The 21725-nt window shown below is 38.7% G+C and overlaps 1 protein-coding gene across 2 annotated transcripts in view; it reads left to right on the top strand.

The window, feature by feature from the left end:
• The window catches only part of LOC107663588 (cyclin-dependent kinase 16), a 48698-nt gene that overhangs the window by 10871 nt on the left and 16102 nt on the right, over positions 1-21725 (top strand). For both annotated transcript variants that reach the window (XM_016453818.1, XM_016453820.1), the window contains exons 2-8: positions 5935-6087; positions 7786-7910; positions 12070-12195; positions 18927-18983; positions 20050-20164; positions 20816-20910; positions 20988-21050. In XM_016453818.1, the coding sequence (XP_016309304.1) occupies positions 5958-6087; positions 7786-7910; positions 12070-12195; positions 18927-18983; positions 20050-20164; positions 20816-20910; positions 20988-21050 (711 nt within the window). In that variant the 5' untranslated portion in view covers positions 5935-5957. The remainder of the gene's footprint in view (positions 1-5934; positions 6088-7785; positions 7911-12069; positions 12196-18926; positions 18984-20049; positions 20165-20815; positions 20911-20987; positions 21051-21725) is intronic.

The raw sequence follows: 21725 nt of genomic DNA on the forward strand, positions 1-21725 counted from the left end.
TATATCGGTATCGGCCTTTTTTTTACTCCCTAATATCGGTATCGGTATCGGCCCCAAAAAACCCATATCGGTCGGGCTCTAGTAGAAATAACAGTTAACTGAAAATGAGTTGCTGTATATAACAAAACAGATGTCATTTCCCACTATGTTTATAAATGGTTTACTCCATTTTTTCCCCTAACCGTATTAAATGTGTTATCTTTTATATCAAATTCTAACATTGTTTCAATTAATTAAGTTATAATAATAAGAAACTGTAGAGTTGTTACCATTCAAATGAAATCAGTATCAACAAACTCCACCTTTAAATAGCAGAGGAAACAGAAGCTGCATCTGAAGTGGCATTAGATGTATTTACACAGTCTGTTTGATGAAGCTGAGGCGCCATAAATGCATTTACACTGCAAAATTAACATAAATAATGTTATAATATTTAGGCCTGTCACGATAACAACTTTTTGTTGTGCGATATATTGCCCCAGAAATAAATGCGATAAACGATGTCAATCCCTACTTAGCAGTCAGGTGTCCGTATGCACAAAGGCACAGATCCCTAAACAAGGCCATATTTGCAGATTAAACTTTGTTTGTAGAAGCATTTTTAAAATTTGAATATTTATGAGAAGCTGCAAAAGACACAGGTGCAAGTGGAATTTAAAAAACACGGTGACATTAATTTTTATACGAATATAATGGACAATATATTGCGTCACCAAAAATTATTGAGGTCATGTACATATATTGTGCGATAAGTCGATATATTGATTATTGCGACAGGCCTAATAATACTGTTTTAAATATTTTTTGAAAATACAAATAAGAAATGTTGAGAAAAAAATGCAATGATACTTTTAAACATGAAACCAAACCACCAGCAGGTGGTGGCAAATTACTGTTTTAATGAGCGAGTCATTTAGTCATTCATTCAACTGATTTGTTCAAATGGCTGATTCATTTAGAAATGAGGCAAGTAATGCTGGGTAGACACCATAAGATAATCAAGCTGATTTTGGGCCGATTTCTCCCCTTGAAAATCTGTTGGTGTGTGGTGTGCCGTCTTTGTCACACCACACACTATAGGAGCAAAACGGTTAAATCTAGGATTTTTTGTCCTCATGCTTGTGGTCTCTCACATTTTTAAAATCTTATAAGATTTTCAAACTCTTTTAGTGCGTACCAAGCATAACTGTCTTTATGAATTGATTTTGAATCATTGACTCACTTGATTCGTTCAAAAACATGGATTCATAAAGTAATGACACTGTGTGTTGCTCGGATACAAACAACAATTCTGCTGTGGCTTTGATTGGAACTATTTTAATGAGCAAAATTGTGCAAAAACAGTCAATATTGTGTCTAAAATATAAGTCACTTAATTTTAACTTATTGTTTATTGAATTACTATTTTATAAAATTAATGTCACATTGCATTAGTGCTAATATTTGGGGAATCATCTTTGTCGTGTAGTGTTGTTTACCTATATTATATATTATAAATATATTCTTTTGTACCGCAGTATGCTTCTATAACTTTCTGAGTTAATTTGTGTGTGCTGTTGAGCTCATTTGTTTTGATTTTTGAACGAGTCTCTCTTTCTCTAACTCAGGCTGCACAAGCTTCATCTGGGACGACATTATCAGTCTCCTTTTACACTGAATGCAATAAAATCGGAATAATTTGCAGGCAAAAATTTTTGATGGCCAAGTTTCAGTGCTTCCCTAATTATTTTTGTTATTGAACTTTTAATCAGGCTTTTTGTCTGGACGAGCAAGTAAAATTCTCTCTCACTTGCTCCTTTAAGAAAATCTACTTGTCCCAGACGAGCGTTAATCTAGCCCTGTGGTTCCCCACGGATTACTTCGGCCCTACACATATTATAAACTGCGAACTCTGTCTTCTTCACTCATAGTGAAGAACTTCCACGCAGACTACACGTTATGCGGATGTGAGCATAGCTGTGATGTCAAAACGGACCGGCTCAGAATCGTCAAGACGTGAGACTGACCAGCTGGTCACTGGGCATAGGTTATAGGCAGTAGGCAAGGTCACAGTTCCAATAACTTAGGAGAGTAAAAAGACCTTCCTACTGAATCAGAAGTCAGTAGGAAAACACCAGAAGAAAGATGCCTAGGGTTCCTGCTCACCTTCGTGAACATGGCAATAGTCCTGCTGCAGGGATGTGTGAGGACTGCAGATGAGTCCAAAACAATAAACTGCAGTGTCTGTAATGTAAGTTATAATGTAAGACAGCGCTACAGGGAGACAGGAAGGATAGCTGATCATCCTTACAGTGGCAAACCACATGTAACCATGTGTCCCCGGAGACATGTTCAAGAACTTGCAAGTGCCTTGCTGGAAAAGAGGGGTAACACTGTAACTCTGGATGAGATTCTATGTAGTACTTAATGCAGCTGGTGGCCAACATAACAAAAGTCCAGGTGGAAGGAGGTGATGATGTGATTTGGAGGGAGGGAAGGAAGGCCAAGACCACAGAGTGGGAGAGGGCCTGTTTCCAGATGACTATGGCAGAAACGCCAGGGCCCGTGGAAGTCCTAGGCTTATGCCAGGAATCCAAAGAACACAGTGGATCTGGCTGGCCAGAAGACCGTGGTCATGCTGGTGAAACTGGAGGACTAGGGAGAACCAGCAGAACAGGAGGATGAGTTGGAGTCAGAGGAGCTGTTAAAGACCCTGGTGAAGTCGGTGGAGGAGAAAGTATTTGGGACCTGGGTGGAGACATGTATCCCAGGTAGAACCAGCTGAGGAATAAGGGCCAGGGAACTGGGTGAAAGCAAACTAGTCTTCTGATCGTCTGACTAGGGGTCTGTGGCAGGTGTATGTGCAGGCTAGGGGGCAGTGGCAGTACGTCTTTGGGCCCATTTGTCTTGGGTTAACCCACCTAAAGTTGACAAAACATTAAAGTGAGCTTTTACTAATTGTGTCAAGGTTCATACAATCTTCTATAAAGGAGTAACTGGTTAGCTCACACTTGCTGGTAGTACATTGACAGGGTCTCTTATTTTTATGGTCCTGGAGTGTCAATTCTGGCCTCTTGTGGAATTTCAGCACAGTTCTGATCATGTCATCACTGCCTGATTTTCTGTAAGGTCCTACACTTTAAACTTTTCTCGTGACCACGAGAAAAGAATGTTATTCCTGCAACATAGATTTGAGATTAAAGATTATTGTTGTTCCAGACATATACATATATATGCAGTGAAATACAGTGGAACTAAATGTTGTTTCACTAAGTGTGCAGTGCAGTTTTTTCAAAAAATTACAATAACATTGTAAGGACTCATGGTCAATAAAACAATTACTTAACTGTAAACATCAGACTGCAAAAGATATACTTAGAGGACAAAAAATAATAATAAAGACAGTGGGGATTGTGGGTCAGGAAAAAAATATGATGGTGATGGAATCAAAAAGTCACAGATGATTTTTGCAGTGGTAAGAATACCTGAAGTATTAAAGTGCACATAGCAATTTTTGTTATAGTAATTTACTGACACAGTACGTAGTAAGAAGTATTAATAAAATATCATATTATACAGATGAAAATAGATTTGTGGTGCCAAGTACTGGCTGTAGTGTAAATGCTTATGTAGTTATTGCAGTTAGCCTCAGTGCAACAGTCTTTCTCCTTAAGGTGGATGGTGTTAGGGAACTGAGGTGCCTGACAGCCTGTGGAAAGAAACTGTTGCATAATCTTTTTGTGATGAGCTGTATGGTATGGAACCTCTTGTGGGATGGGAGAAGAGCAAAGAGTTTGTGGGAGGGCTGGGTGGGATATTTTGTGATGCTGCGGGCCTTGTACACACAGCGCGTTTGATAAATGTCTGAATTGGTAGGGAGAGATGTTCCAGTAATTCTCTCTGCAGTTCTTACAATGCATAGCAGGGCCTTGTGAAGCATTCCAGCTGCCAAACCAAACAGTGATGCATGAAGTTAATATGCTCTCGATGGTTCCTCTGTAAAACATGGTCAGAATGGAAGGAGGCTTGCCCTTCTTAGCCGCTGCAAAACGTGGAGACAGTTCTGTGCTTTCTTGGCCAGTGAAGTGGTACTGAGGGACCAAGTTAGATTGTCGGTGATGTGCAGACCCAGAACCTCGTTGCACCTGACTGTCTCTATAGGAGACACATTGATGTGCAGTGGAAGGTCAATGCTGTGGGACTTCCTGAAATCAATGGATTATTTATTTTGTTTTGTCAACATTCAAGAGACATATTGTTGTTCAGGATACAGTTACAAAGGAAGGTGCTGATGTTGAATGAGCTCAGTTTCTCTGTGAGGTTCTGAGGATTGATTGTGTTGAATGCTGAACATTGATGTGGGTCACAGTGAACTTTTTTGGAACCTGTATGATGGTGGTGGATTTGAAGCAGACGGGAATGACTGCTCAGGATAGGGCTGTCAAAATGGCTGAAAAACTCAATTCAAATTTTTTACTTAAATATTATCAAAATTCCAATTATATTCAAATTAAAAATGCATAATTTCAGTTAGGGTTAAGAAACGCTTTTGGCTTCTCTCCTGAGGCCACAAGAGGGCGCATCGAGCAATATATTACTAATGCATGTTTATTCAAAGCGTAAGATGACATGACTATCTGTGAAAAAAAGTGCATAATGTTTAAAATAATGTTTATAAACCAATTATAATTAAGTTGCTTAAACAACTATAAACAAAACCGCATGTATGCATAGTTTTATACAAAGGGCCAAAAGCCAATCACACTGAGTAAAATTTTCATTTAAAAACACGAGTTGAGTCGTCACCAATAGCCTCGTGGGCAGCGCATCGACATGTAGTGCCATTGCGCTTCGGGCGTCCCGTGTTCGAGTCCCGGCTCACGGACCTTTCCCGATTCCATCCCCCCTTTCTCTCCCACTTTGCTTCCTGTCTCACTACTATCCTATCAATAAAAGGCAAAAACGCCAAAAATAAATCTTAAAAAAAAAAAGTTGCAGTGGGATGGGGAAAAAACCCGCCATTAAGTCTTGAGATATGTTTTTTCAAAGCTGAACTTGCATTAATTTTACATGGTTTTCTAAACATGCAGCTTCTTTTGTGTGAGACGCGAGTGCGACGGTGATGGATGTCCCTCTAGAAAATGCGCGAAATATGCGTTCTGAGTGAACGGCTTGGTTTCAGTTTTGACGTAAACAAGATCTTCTCCGCATTGATGTTCTCTTTTCACGCAATATTTGTAATTAACAGTGCTAGTGTTAACAACGCTACAATCTAGTGGCTTCAACTGGATAGGCTAACAAAAACATTAAAATGCAATGACACTTACATCGTCATCGCATCTCGTGTGCCACTGATAAGGCTGCCTCCTTAACGCACACCTAAAATTCACATGCAACGTTTTTGCATTCGAATGTGGATTTTTATTTTAAATTCGACGAATATTTTAAATTCGATTTTTTTTTGACAGCCCTAGCTTCAGGGAGTTGCTAAAGAAGTTTTTTAGAACATCAACCCATTAATCTGCACATTGTTTCAGCACACTGACAGGATCTTGAGGCCATGACTTCACACTGTGTGGACATGATATAAAGATGCCATTATGTTGACAAAGCCTTGTGGCCTTAAAATAATATCTTAGAGCCACAACATATTGCATTGTGACACAGCAAAACTTCAAACATAAAAAAAGTCAAACATGTCCCTTGAAGCTACAGTTCTGCTAAAACACAAATGGTCTTTGCACTTTGCTTGATTTCACAAACACACTTATGCCTAAGATTTAGCATGTGTTTGCTCAGAAATCCCAAACCTCTTTAGCCCTGCTCAGTGACATTACATGTATGAGTTTTTTGCATAGTACTGCATTTAAACGCTCATAAAATAGCACCCATGATGTTCTATAAGATGCAGCTATTGAATGTGCATATGTGACCTGAACCCAAAGTATCCTTTAGGTTGCGGGCAGAGTGAAGTTTTGATGGACCGCATGAAGATAATGAAAAAGCGCCTGTCCATGAGCTTGCAAAGTGTACGGCGTGTGGACGAGAGTCTCTCAGAGCTTCCTGAACATACCGGACTGGATGAGCTTCCCTTGTCACGAGACAGTGGTGAGAACAAAGTTTTACAGAAACTATGCATACAAACACATTCACACAGTCATTTAAAGGAAGCACTTGTACACTGAATATTGTTCACACAGATGCATGAATGCTCTCAGAAAGGATATGTTAAAAAGGACACAAAGTGTGTTGAGTTCTTACAGTTTTAGGACAACACTTGTTAATTTGGGCACATTCACCGTGTTAATGATTTTGCAAATATAACAATAAAAACCAGCAGTAAATATCCAACACTGGACAAAACTGTTCTTTTTCCATTTCATCATTAGGCAACATGGTGGCACATAACACCACCTTCTTATAATTTACTTATTTCCAAAATTTGTTGATTTGTTGATTGATGTAGATCTGGTCATCCAAAAAAACGGAATATCACAGGGTTGGGAATGTTTACAATGTTTACCATCCCATACAAAAACCACCACAATATTTTAGCCCACTTTTGGGAATAAATGAACAACTTCTCCAAAGATCGGTTCCTATTTAGGACTAGATGACAACCTCAGAATGCTCCCTATTCTGTATGTGTGTTCACCTTCACTGACTGCGTTTGACACGTGGAGCTCAGTTCTCCACTTATTTGGACAATATTGAATTGGACAGTATTTTCGCTACAGTACAGGTGCATCTCAATAAATTAGAATGTCGTGGAAAAGTTCATTTATTTCAGTAATTCAACTCAAATTGTGAAACTCGTGTATTAAATAAATTCAATGCACACAGACTGAAGTAGTTTAAGTCTTTGGTTCTTTTAATTGTTATGATTTTGGCTCACATTTAACAAAAACCCACCAATTCTCAACAAATTAGAATACTGCATAAGACCAATAAAAAAAACATTTTTAGTGAATTGTTGGCCTTCTGGAAAGTATGTTGATTTACTGTACATGTACTCAATACTTGGTAGGGGCTCCTTTTGCTTTAATTACTGCCTCAATATGGCGTGGCATGGAGGTGATCAGTTTGTGGAGATGCACCTGTACATTTAGAAAATATAGGGGCACAGAAAATCATTGAATTCTTTATAAAACATACTTTGTAAAACTCCCATCAGAGCCAGGGGCCTAGCTGCATTTTATTGATGTATGCCTATTTCTGCATTGAGTAAGTCCTAAACTAGGGTGAGTAGGTCACAACTATCTAAAAGGTTCTTATAAAGTGTTCAACCCAGCTACTCATCTTTATGATATTTCCAACAGCCTCTGTTGCTCATGTTGCCTCAAGTTGCCAACTCTCAGAAATGAATGATTTCCAGTTGCTTTGTCATTGCAACTCAGTCACTGTGTGAATGTCCCTTTTTACTCCAGATCAGGGATGGGCAACTTTGGTTCTGGAGGGCCACTGTCCTGCAGAGTTTAGTTCTGTCACTAATCAAACACAATTGTCTGCAATTTTCAAGCAATCTTGATGACTAAGGTTCAATTTTTCAGATGTGTTTGATTAGGGATGGAGCTAAACTCTGCAGGACATCTATCGGTAATGACGGAACTTGCTACCATAGTTGCTTTTGGGAAATGCACTCCAGGACTGGAGTTGCCTGTCTATGCTCCAGATACCTAAACTTTTGTGTACCTAATATGTACATGGTTATGGTTTTTATTTTTTTCACATATGTGATGTGCAGTAAAATAAAATTCAAGAAATCAGAGTTAATAAACGTGTGTGTGTGTGTGTGTGTGTTTACAGGTGTAGTTCATCATAAAATGTGGTCAGATGGAGAAAGTGATCAAGCTTCAGGAACCTCTTCTGATGAAGTTCAGAGTCCTGTTAGAGTGCGTATGCGCAACCTTCAGCAGCGCATCTCTAATGAGGTAATGCATGTACAATCTCAAGTGAGTAATAAACAAACATTCCAACAGGTAGACATACACTTAATGTTGTGCCCAAATGATAAGTTAAGTTAAGCACATGCTATATCTCAAACAAGGTGTTCTGCTATTTTCCCTGGAGGAACTCACAGCATGCAAACCTATGGTTCCTTAGTGCCAAAGGGGGTCAAATTTCTGTATATTTTTGTTGTATATATATTTTTTTGAATAACTGTTTTAACAAGGAAGTTTTGAGTTCTGAAGCATACAATATGTTTTTAAAGTACAATGACCTCTCAGGGCTCGAAATTAACTTTTTTACTTGGTAGCACTGGTGCTCCCAACTTCAAAAAGTTAGGAGCACCAGCAAAAATTTAGGAGCACTCACCAAAAATTTAGGAGCACCACAACTACAAATTATATATTAACAGATTTTATCCTTACATTCTTAACTTTAATGCAGATTTTGTATTGGTTAATATTAGCTGTCAATCTCTCAGTCACTGCTTTCCGCTAACTACTGTGAGAAAAAGAAAGGGCTGAAGAAGAGAGAAAATGAAAAGAACACTGACAGATTTCTTTTGTAAATAACCTAAAGTTAAGCTCTTCTTTGCCGAGGGTTAGGATGGTGTATTTTACAGCTCCCTGTCACCTGACAGCGGAAAGCAGCGACTGAGTGATTGACAGCTAATATTAACCAACCTAAAATCTGCATTAAAGTTAAAAATGTAAAGATGAAGTTTAATTTTGTTATGTAGCTTAACGTTTCATAGAACGGCAGACAGGTCACCGTATCAACACTCAGAAGGCACATACTCTGAACGTTTTTAGAGAATAGAACCATTTTCATAGCGGAGCCACTAGAAGTCTTTCAACCACTCTCTCCGAAAACTGTACGCCTTCTATTCGGCTGGTGGATCAACATTCACCACATGATCGCTATCACCAGCACCATTATTTTTAACTTTAGGTGGTTTACAAAAGAAATCTGTCAGTGTTCTTTTCATTGTCTCTCTTCTTCAGCCCTTTGCATTAGCTCCCTGTCACCTGACAGCTGAAAGCAGTGACTGACAGCTAATAGTAACCAATCTAAAATCTGCATTAAATTTAAGAATGTAAAGATGAAGTTATGTAACGTTTGATAGAACGGCAGACGGTCACCGTATCAGCACACAGAAGGCATATAACTGTGAACGTTTTTTAGAGAAATGAAAACGGGTCGCACGACAACAATTATATGCACTCGCACAAATGCTCCCAAATATATTTTGAGGTCGCACAGATAAAATTTCGGGAGCATATGCGACCAAAATGGTCGCAATTTCGAGCCTTGCCTCTTATATGTGAAAAGATCAGGGAAAAGGTGATTTATGAATAAGAAAAAAAAGGTTATGTTTAATTTTGAACTTTCATATTAACAGTATTATTTACTATATAATTTAAAGGGTAACATCTGTTATTTGGACAGGATGTTTAGGCCATCAGAACATCATCATCTGCAAACAGCAGCAATGCCACCTTAAGGCCCCCAAACTGGACACGCTCTGACACTTGGCTGCACCTTGAGATCCTGTCCATGAATACCACAAACAGGATCGGAGACAAGGGGCAGCCCTGACAGAATCCAACACTTACTGGGATTGGGACATACTGCTAAGAATATAGACACAGCTCTTGCACTGATTGTATAGAGTGACTCCCTCAAGACACTCCGAGAAACATGGTCATAGGGCTTCTCCAAGTCTGCAAAACATGTAGACTGGATAAGCAAACTCCCATGCCCCTTTACAGGATCCTTACTAGGGTAAAGATCTGTTCCACTGTTCTGGGACAGAATGCCTTTGCAGCACTCTGGCATAGGCTTTCCCAAGTAGGCTGAGAAGCATGAAGCCTTGATAATCGGAAACGCCCTCCATTCACCTTTTTAAAATAAAAGAACCACCACACCGGTTTGCCTTTTGCCAGGCCCTCTCCTTGATTCTCATGCACAGTTTGACTATATCCAAATCCTTCAGTATTTCAGAACAAATCTCATCCACCCCGGTGCTTTGCCACTTTTGATCCTTTTAACTACTTCAATGACTTCTTTCTGGAAACTGGGCTATGACTCCCCCAAGTCCTCTAGCCCTCTACTTGTGAGGGGAAGACCTCTGTGTTCAGAAGATCTTTATAGTGTTCCGTCCACCTCCAATATATATATTGCTAGGTGAGGTCAGCAAGTTCCTGTCCTGAATTACAACAGCCTAGACCAGCCCAGGCTTCCCCTGCATAAGCCATCAGATGGTTTGCCAGAAACTCTTTGAGGCCAGCTAAAAGTATGGCTTCTCAGAGCTCTTCCTATACCTGTTTTTTTGCTTCTGCAGTCCTCCTAGCCTGCTGAAACCACAGGCTAATCAATCCCAAAAGGTCTCCTTTTTCTGCTTAATGGCCTCCCTTATTGTTCATGTCCACTGATGTATTCTTGGGTTGCTGCCATGACAGGCATCAACAACCACCCTCCAGCCACAGCACAGAACAGCTGTTTCTGCAGTAAAGGACTGTACCCACTCTGACTCCATTTCTCCAGCTTTCCTTGGGATAAAAGAATAGCTCCTCTCGAGGTGGGAGGTGTGGGATTACAAATTTAAGAATCTGTTTAAAATATGCTGATCCTATGTTCTGACATAGCATCACATGAAAAACTAAGGTGAAGTACATTGTATTTAGCATTTAAGGTAAATTACATCAGACAAATGATTATCTTAAGCAAAGTGTAGCAAGAGGTTCCTGTCTGTTCCTGTTCTCTTATTGTTAGTCAAATGATACTGATTGAATTAGGACTGTCAGACTGATTGGATTAGCACCTATGCATTTGAATGACACTGTTATGCTGATGAGATCAAGGCTGGGAAAATGCCGGTGTCGGGCTGATTGCCTGTACTTCATTTACATGCTATGGGTTAGATTGTCTCCACCGCTACTGAATGTATCCCTCCCCCTTAAAATGTATATAAACTACAATGTATCACTGCCTTAGTCAGACTTTCGATGACTGCAGCGCCACACAGCGCGTTCTCAATAAAGAACTCTGCTGAAGATACCCAAGAGTCTCCTGGTCTCTGCTTCGACGAGGAAAAAGTTTCCTACAGAGGTAAAGGACTTTCTGACAGGATTTTTTGCTGAAGGTCCCAGTTCACACGCTTGATTTGTTTGGGTTTCCCATTTCGATTGCCAGCCTTTAGCCTAAGGTGTCTTGTACCAGGTACACGTATGAACCACCATATGTTCGAACATGTTGTTTGTTATGACCAATGCCATGCACAAAAGTCCAACAACGAAACAGCACTCAGGTTCGATCAGGCAAGTTGTTCTTTCTATTTATTGCCCTCCAGATCCGTCTTTTGTCACCAACATTAGTGTTGAAGTTGCCCATCAATACTATGGATTCACAAGGTGGTACCCTTTACAGGGCCCCACCCATGGTCTTAAAGAAGGCCAGATATAAGCACAGAACACAGTAAGAGTCTTCCCCTCTGTTTCACTGGGTCATATTGAGGCAACCCTCTCATTCATTGGGCTAAACCCCAAAACAATGGCGTTGAGTTGCAGACTTGTGATTCCCACACCTGTTCGCACCTCTCACTCTGGTCAACTCCATAGATGGAGAGAGTTCAACCCCTATCCAGGAGTTTGCTTCCAGAGCCGTGGCTCTGTGTGTAGTGAGGCCAAATATATATAGCTGGTATTTCTCAACTTCTTGTTCCAACTCCCACTCCTTCCCCACCAGAGAGGCCACATTTATGCATCAATAGCTTGTCTGTTAGTGCCCAGCTTTAGTCCAGTGTTTTTTGATATTTTAGTTTAACCAGTTCAATCAACACTTCATTCCTTAGTGAATGCACTTTTCACACTCTTTTGTGTTGTTCTTTGTATGAATGACTTTACAGCAGAATTTACTGATGTTTGTCCCTCTCGAGAGCTTCCACACAGGATTGGCTACTGTTTGTTAGCAGCCTTTCATTGTCTTTCTTTGATCATAGTTTTTGCTAATGTGTGCTCACAATAAAGTTGTATAAGTGCACTTCCATCAGCATTCCTTTAAGATATATTCATCAAGAGTGCTGCCCCAATCAACTGCTCTTTGGCACATTATTTATTTCCTTCCCTTCCATTTCCTTTTCAGGATATCAATAAACGTCTCTCGCTGCCAGCAGATATTCGTTTACCAGAAGGTTACCTGAAGAAGTTTGCAAAAAACAGCCCCCCATTTGACAAACCTCTAAGTCGAAGATTTCGCAGAACATCACTTGTGAGTTTTTCTTTGTCATGATCTATTAATTTGACATCATCAGATCTTTAGAATGTATTTCAGTTCTATACGTTGTATATATCGAGATCTGTTCTGTCTTGTTTTGAAGGGCATTATTTGATATGATAATTGTCATAATCTTGAATTTTACCTTGAGGATTGAAGAATATTAGTATTGACAAATTGAAATTAATATATTTGTTTATACGTTTAAAATAAGTGGCAGATGAAAGGCAAGGTGTTTTTTTAATCATTATGAAATTAAGATTGATCATGGTGTTAATTATTCAGGCAATTTGTATCAAATATACTATTTAGAGGTCTGGTCTTCAGAATGGTAGTGAATTATTGTCAGTCAATTGTTGCAAAATTAACAATTTGGAAAATAGCAAAGGTTCCTTTAAAATCAAATAAAAACAGACAATAGAAGTACAATCAAGGGCTCTTTTGCATAAAAATAATTTAAATAAATTTTTTACATTTTCATACAGTGTCTCCACATTAAGAGTCAGGTGTTGCAGTTGATTGGTCTTAAATTTTGATTTAAATAAATGCTTTGACCTTAAAGGTAAGATTATGATATGTGGATGTTTAGAGTGATTGGTTTTTGTAAGTGGATCATAAAACTTCTTAACATTTTATTTATTTTAAATTTTTTTTGCATTAGGCAAGTTACACCAATTTCAAGGTCTGTTCACACGAAGATGAATGATTGGTGCAAAATTGTGTGTGATAAACATTTTAATTTGAATGAACTGTTTTTTTTTTTTTTAATGGAGAGGAGTCTTCTCTTTTCCATTGTTAAAAAACTACTAAAACCGGCCAATTAATAAGAGTCACGGTTTTGGTCGTGCCCGGAGTTGCTACATAAACGGTTACATAAAACTAATTGTATTCTCTAATAAATATGAGACTTCCTGTCTTCCTGTGGTTACATGACCAAAGACGGAAGGACTAATGTTTACCTGTCCACATTTAGAGCTGACATCCCGGTACTCATTTTTTTTTTCTCTGTTTCGTTTTTGTCGATTGGCGAGAACGGATTACGTTTTCTTTAGCTGGTGTGTAATAGCGTGTGTCCATTGCTTTGTTGTGGAGTACTGGAAGACTGAATGCTGATGCATCAGATAAACACTCCAGGGATCCTTGGTCCCCAGAAAGTATTTGTATATACTGTATAATGGACTTTTGAGAAACTTTGAATACATGCACACACAACAGTGTATTGCCTTTTTGTATTTAAAGGGTTAGTTCACCCAAAAATGAAAATTCTGTCATTAATTACTCACCTTCATGTCATTTCAAACCCGTAAGACCTTCGTTCCATCTTCGGAACACAAATTAAGTTATTTTTGATGGAATCTGAGAGCTGTCTGACCCTGCATAGACAGCAATACAACTGAAATGTTCCCAAGTCCAGAAACGTAGCAAGGAGATCTGTAAAATAATCCATGTGACATCAGTGGTTCAACCGCAATTATACAAAGCTACGAGAATACTTTTCGTGTGCAAAAGAAAAAAAAAGACTTTATTCAACAATGCGTCTCCTCCGCATCACCCTGTAAACAGCGTATGCTGTTCTGTGTCAGCTGCGTCACGCTGGATACGCTGTTGTGATTTGATCTGAAGCCAGAAATTAACAAAGGGTTGTTACAAGCAATAGACATGATGTGAATTTTTCTACAGGACTGTTTGTCACAAGACGCAATACTGCAGCAGAAATAATTTCTGATTATTTCTCTGTATATTTCAGACAATGAACAATCTTACAAATGCACGAGGGGCAAAAATAACACTGTATTTAAATGTTTAAAAAACGGTTTGCAGAGCTCCCAACTTATGCGGCTTCACATGGCAGATGCTAAACCAGAATTCAGACAATGAACTATCTGAGGATGATGATAAACGTTTTCTGGTGATTGTTGCGTATGTCCAAACAATGTAGACAGGGATTGAGCTACTTAAGATGTATTTATTGGCCCTTAAAGTACGAGTTGGAAACAAAACCTCCGGAACCATCATCCTGAATACTGGGGTCCCTCAGGGCTGTGTTTTGAGCCCACTGTTGTTTACCTAGATGACTCATGACTGCTGTGCCAGTTATGACTCGAATCATATCATTAAATTCGCAGATGACACAACAGTGGTGGGCCTCATTAGCAACGAGGACGAATCAGCCTATAGAGAGGAAGTTAACCAGCTTGTCATCTGGTGTCACAACAACAATCTGTCACTGAATGTCAGCAAGACAAAAGAGATTACTGTTGACTTCAGGAGGAAACAGACCGTTCATAATCCACTTACAATTAATGGCGGTACTGTAGAGTCAGTCAGAAGCACCAAGTTTCCGGGGGTGCATATCACTGCAGACATGTCATGGACCACTAATACCACCTCCTTGGTAAAGAGGGCTCAGCAGCGTTTGCACTTCCTAAGGCTGATGAGGAGAGTAAACCTTCCCCCTCCTGTCCTTACAACCTTTTACAGAGGCACAATAGAGAGTATTCTGACCAGCAGCCTCTCAGTCTGGTTTAGTAGCTGTACGGCTGCAGACAAGAAGTCTATCCAGAGAGTGGTAAGGACAGCAGAGAAAATCATCAGGATCTCTCTACCATCTATACAGGAATTACATCTGACACGCTGCCTTAGTAGAGCCTCCAAAATAATCAGTGACTCCACCCATCCTGCCAATGGACTGTTCACCCTTCTGCCTTCTGGCAAACGCTATCAAAGTATGCGATGCAAGACTGCCAGATTCAGAAATAGCTTCTTTCCACAAGCTATTAGACTGCTCAATTCACATTGACATATACAGATATACTGGTTGATGGACTGTTGAATACATAGGTATGGACTGATTGATTCATTTATGTTATTCTTCCCTATGCTGCTACCTGATGGACTGCTGTTATATATGTACAGATTGGTTGAATCATATATGTGATTTCTTCTGTTCTGACATTTTTGAGCAGTATTGATTATACACTCATAGTGTAATCATGTGCAATACATCCATTTTTGCACTACCTTAAGATGTATAGTAATGTATATGATGTTATTTGTTGTCATGATGTATGTTATGATTTTTTTTTTGTTAATTATGTTTGCACTATTATGCACATTGAGCATTGGGCTCGGAGAAACGCAATTTCGTTCTGCTGGACACTTGTTGAAAGGCTAGAACGACAATAAAGTATTTGAACTTGAACTTGAACAAAAATAGAAAAGGACAGTCTATACACAGTACTTTTAACTAGGAAACCAGTCTTAGGGAAGTTGTGGATGGTGGCTTGACATGGATCACTGGCTTAGCAAGGATGAAGAATTCCTGGAGAAACTTGAGAGGGCGGTCATAGATTGTTTGCTTCCTAGCGATGAGAAATGGGATAGTCAGATGAAGAAAATCAGACTGACTTGTAGTCAAACACTCTTCAGGTTCTTGCTCTGTTTAAGCAATGAAAAGCACATCCTTGAATGAGTGCTATAGCGTATTTACTTAAACTGCTTAGGTAAATGCCATTTCAGGGGCTGCCAAAATTACTATTTAAAAACAGTCAGAGCTACAACTTGGTATTATGCGTATGCCACTTTCTATCTGAGATCTTTCAAAAGCTCTCATGGCTGCTTTTCTTCCAGATGACAACCTGACGAATGTAGAGGATAAGTTGAGGGTGCTGGCAGCTGAGAGCATTTGCTATGGACTACTGGGCCCTCTGATTGAAGTGGAAACCTGATATCTCAGAGGAGGAATTGGTGAGCTGCATTCTCAATAACATCAACACCAGGGTTGCTGACACCCAAAGAGGTTCAGTGAACACAGTGGGAGAATTGGTAAAAATGTAATCCTTGGTGGAGAAGAACTGCATAAGAGCGAAAGGCTACTCACAAGAGGTGGGGAATCAAAAAAGTATAGAGAAGACAAACAAGAAGCCGTTTGACCGTAGTTGTTCCAAAAACCTGACCAGAGTCTCCATAGACCAACATCATGATTTCACAACACTACTCCTGGTGCCCATTATGGTGGAAGAAAAGGCAATAAAAGCAATGTTGCACACTAATAGCACCTATACAGACAGCTAGGTGAGGACCCTCCATCAGTCACTGCTCTTTTTCCACAAAGATTTATTATGGCTGATGGAAAGGTTTACCAAGCCAGACACAAGTCCATTATCTACACATGGCAGGGGTACAGACTGTTAGGTGGACACATACATTATGAAGGACAATCACCTGACACTCCTGCCCAAAGGCTTGGATTTCCTTGGTACCATAGGTGCTATCCTGAATGTCAGAACCAGCCTCTATGGCCTGAAAACAAAGAGAGAGGATACATCTATCACCCTTTCCATTTTACACAGTTACTGAACTAAAATGAATCAACACTGGACTGACTGGTGCTGAATAATGACACTGTTGTCATGAGCTGTTTTACAGTAGAATTATTTCCAAATCTAGCTTCCCTGACTTCAGAAGTTGGTCCAATCTGCGATTCAGACAACTAGGAGGAGTTACAGAGATTAACGTCAACCTTGCCTAACATCACCTATAATTGCTTGGCTAGGACACTAGATCATCCTAAGGAATGACATGCCAATCAAATTCCAAACTTAATATCAAAAAGAAAATAATTGAAGAACAGGTAGACCAGGTGTTAAAAGACGATATCAACATCACTGAGCCTTCCCTCTCTCCCATGGTCCTCCCTTGTGGCCGTGGTCCCCAAACCTGATGGTTCGTACAGGTTCTGCATGGACTACCAAATAGTCAATGGCAAGACCATCACTGATGTGTACCCAATGCCACTGATACTTGACATCCTTGAATCAACAGAAGGGGCCTTCTGGTTCAGTACGCTGGATCTGCAATCAGGGTACTGGCAGGTGGACATTGATGAGATGAGTAAGGAAGTTACAGTATTTATAACAATTAAACAGCTATACCAATTCAAGTCTATGCCGTATGGACTCTGCAATGCTGCTGTCATATTCCAGAGGCTTTTGGAAAAGGTTCTTACAGAACTGAGTGGAAAGATTTGCTTTGTTTTTATAAATAAATGTACATGAATATATTATGTATGAATGCTCTCAAGCAGGATCTTCAAGATCCACTGGTCCTCACCCAGTCCAAGTTTTTCCAACCGTTCCATGTCCACATAAACGCTAGTGACATAAAAGTTAAAAGGCATTATGGGCAACAGAGTGGAATTATTCCACCTCTGAAAAGTGTTTAGCAGTGGTGTGGACTATGGAAAAGTGGAGCCATTACCTGGAAGGGATGGAATTTGAAGGCTTCACGTTATTACAAATCTTCATGCCTCTAAAAATAGAAGCTTCACCCTGTTTCTCCATCAACCATCCTAAGTGTGCATAAGTGCACATTAGCCAAAATTTCAGAAGCCCAAATCAATGACAATACCATCATTCACCTGTAGTCTACTAACAAGCTGTGGCGTCTGCCAAAAATACAAGCCAGACAACTCCAAACCCAGCAGCCTTCCCAGAGCACCCAAGTCACAGAGCCAGGACATGCATTGGGAATTGACTTAATAGGGGTGTTCCATACCAGTTAAAATAAAAGAACATTGTAAAAATCCTCACATTTTCTCACAAAGAGGAAATCTAAACCCAGTGAGGGCGCTGTAGCGTTGCCACATAAGGGAAGCAATATTTATTCTGTCTTCCTTAATTCTTCCTTAATAAATGTAAATAAATCTTATTGTTAATTATTGTTATTGTTCTCCCCTTGCTGGTACTTACTCCTTCATATTCATTGTATGGTCTTGTTCTTCAGTGTTGCAAGAGCCCCACGACCATTAAGTGTAAGTGACCAAAGACGGATGGAAGGACTAATGTTTACCTGTCTATATTTGGAGCCGTCATCCTGGTACTTGGAAGAGTGTTTTTTTCCGCCTCTCATTCATCGGTGTTCTCTGTTTTGTTTTAGTACAGATTAAATTTAGTTTTGCTGGTGTTGCCTCGAGATGTAGAATATTGGAACGCTGAACTTTGTGAAATACTTTCCTGATGCATCAGACTAATGCTGCAGGGATTCTTGCTCCTGGAAAAACGTACTGACAGTCACGCAGAACATTACTGGCTGTCTGAAAACATGTAAATGCTGTTTTTTCATAAGATTAGAAAGTTGCAGTGCTGCCCTTGTGTTTTTATTTCAACATTTTGAACAATGACAACAACTAAGGCAATTATAACAAATAGCAGTCATACACAAATACTGAGACAAAAATAAGAAAATCAAAAAAAAAAAAATACAAATAGGGTATATTATCATCTTCAGAAACAAATAGCATATTATACTGTTGTCCTTGTGTACTGATGTATTTCTGAGTGAAATAGCATTTTCATTCTGCCCTTTTTTTTTTTCATTGATCGCATGCGAAAATCGCACCGAAATTTCATGCTAGTGTGAACAGGCCTTAATGCTGAAAAATAGTGTAGTATAAAAAATAGTGTTATATTAATTGTTTCATAGAATTTATTCTATGCACCTTCCTTCCTTCCTTCTTGTACATAAATATAATAAATCAGTACATAAACACAAAGAACTCTGAAAGTCAGATCTCTTAAGGTTCATTACACTTTCTTTTAATGTTTACATTATGTCATAGACAAAAAATCATATGCCTTGTCTTTCAGTGAAACCGCATTGCTAACAAAGTCCTATTGATGATGCATCTCTTTCCAGCTAATTACTGAGATTTGTTTTCCTTTCAGTCAGAAATCGGATTTGGCAAATTAGAGACGTATGTCAAACTGGACAAAGTGGGAGAGGTGAGATACTGACCATCTCAAATCCTCTGCACACTAGACAATGTTACCACAGTTTGTGATACAGTTTCAAATTAAATGAATAAAATGCGTGAGCGTTTGACCTTCGAATAGTAGTGTTTAAAATGTTGTAAATGGAGTGGGTTATTCTTATGTTGCTTTGTTTCTTTTGATCATATTGTTAGGAGAATGTGTTAAGACCAGTGTTGGGCAAAGTTACTTTTAAAAGTAACGCATTACAATATTGCATTACTCCCTAAAAAAAGTAACTAATTGTGTAATTTTTGTGGAAAGTAATGCATTGTTATTTTCGTATTACTTTTTCTCATCTAGCCTGGGATTGCTTGTTTATTTTTAATATAAAGAAGTTTTATTTTTGGCAAATGTAAAAGGCCTTTCAAACCAAAAGTGAAAAGCTCAAACAAACCTTTCAGCTGTGCTGCCGTTCTAGATTGCATGAAGAATAGGATGCAAGGGAAGAAATTTCAACGCATTCTTCTCAATCACACACACACACACACACACACACAAAAATGTAAACAAATGTTTATCTAAAGTCATTTTTGCTTATTAGTATGGTTGAATTGGATCATTGAAGGTCAGAAGGAAAGACATTGGTTAATAAAATGGGATTAAATGCATAAATAGTTTTGTGTTAACATTTAATTATCGCAGGTTTGCGTAATATTCTGTTTGCTTTTTACAGTTTTTATTAATTTTGAGGAATACTGAATCTGTTTTTGTGCAAATGAGATGAGTAAATGCATGTTGACATTCACACAGCTCCTGATTTCTCTCATCATGGCGACAGGAGAGCTGCCGGTCAATAAATGAGGAAACAGTAACTCAGATATTTTCTTGTACATTAAAAAGTAATGTTTTAGTTACTTGAAAAAGTAATCTGGTTACGTAACTGGCATTACTTGTAATGTGTTACCCCAGCACTGGTTAAGACAGTCTTAGTTCTTTTCTGATAATTTGACAGCTTGTCTTTTTATATAAATGCAAAGGCAATTACACATCATTAATGCCATTGAACAGCATATTGTATGTGTTTGTCTGTGTGCAGGGCACATATGCAACGGTGTTTAAGGGTCGTAGTAAACTAACGGATAATCTAGTGGCTCTGAAAGAAATCAGGCTGGAGTATGAAGAAGGCGCACCTTGCACCGCCATACGAGAAGGTACAGTGCTTTTAGGATGCATTAAATAGATTGAAAATAAAAAAAAATGTCTTTACAGACGTCTTTAGAAATTTGGATCAGTTTCTAATGAATGCCTGATCATTCATCAAAGAATCCTGCATACAGTTTTCATCTTGTGCTTTCTGAAGTACTTGCCATAGGTATTTGGCTTGTAGGTCACTTCTCACAGACTTTAATAAGATCTGTTTCCACAACAGATCAACAACTCAAACTTAGTTCATCCACCCATAATGCTCCATAATTTACCGTCTAATCTTGATTTGGGATATTTTACCAGCAGAATCTGAGAGTTTTGCCTTCAGTCTCATAGATAAAGCTGGTGTTTAGAGTGTACCGTTCAATGCAGCTTCTAGCTGAGACTGATTTGTTTATGGAAAAAAAAAATTATTTGTGTTTGGCCATTATTAAAACCAAAATTTGACTAGATAGCATTTAGTGACTTGGTAGATATACAAGTGTACTCAAGACTCTAGTATTCTTAATGCATGTATATTGCTCTTGGGATTATTTAACACAATTTTCCTAGTAGACTACAGTAACAGTGCCAGGCTGTAAGTGTAGAGAATGATCACTTCTTGTGATGTTTTAATTGATGCTGATTTGATGTGATGATATTTCTCTCTCTGTCAGTGTCTCTTCTGAAGAACTTGAAACATGCCAACATTGTCACCCTCCACGACATCATTCACACAGAGAAGTGCCTTACACTAGTCTTCGAGTACTTGGTGGGTGACGTGCATATATTTTATTCATCTAATTTTGTCCACCTAATTCTAATTAATTTGTGCTCTGTCTTTTCCAGGAGAGGGACCTCAAACAGTATTTGGATGACTGTGGGAGCATAATGAGCGTTTATAATGTAAAGGTTAGGGGCGAAGACATACTGTACTGTATATCTGCCAGCTATAACTGTTTAAAACATGTTAAGCTTTTAAGTTTAGTTTAAAATGAGTATGTTTATTATCCTTAACAAGTAATACTAAAAAAGTCATGCATGAGGGATAGTCATTGAGGAGAAAAACTATTTTGTAGCAGAATTTAGCTACAGAAACAAAGGCATCGATTTAATAAAATAAATAGATAATAAAATAAATTTAAAATTTAAAATAATTAATTAAACATATCAAATTAAAACAGGCAACAAAATGGAAGCAAAACAGTGCCTTTTCGCAGTAGCTTTCAAAGTTAAATGATTCATGACTGCATTCATCACTGTCCAATACCAACGAGGTTTGTCATCATTCACGTCAAACCTTGCACAACACAGCTTCTTCTGAACAGACTGGCAGAGGGGAAGGCTTTCTCTGCATAATTAAAATTTCAGTTTCTTTATCAGGCAAATCCATTATATGGCTTCAGAAGACGGAATATAGTTGAGGAATATAGTGCACAAACAATATAGTGCAAAATATGGTGTACCTTTTAATACTCTAGGTATTACAAGCAGGAGGATACAGAGCGAAACTAGCAAAGAAACAAGAAAACCGGGATAAAGATATAGTCACCTTTATTTATATAGCGCTTTTAACAATACAGATTG

The sequence above is a fragment of the Sinocyclocheilus anshuiensis genome, unplaced genomic scaffold (genome assembly GCF_001515605.1).
Source record: "Sinocyclocheilus anshuiensis isolate Anshui unplaced genomic scaffold, SAMN03320099.WGS_v1.1 scaffold127, whole genome shotgun sequence".
NCBI classification, from domain to species: domain Eukaryota; kingdom Metazoa; phylum Chordata; class Actinopteri; order Cypriniformes; family Cyprinidae; genus Sinocyclocheilus; species Sinocyclocheilus anshuiensis.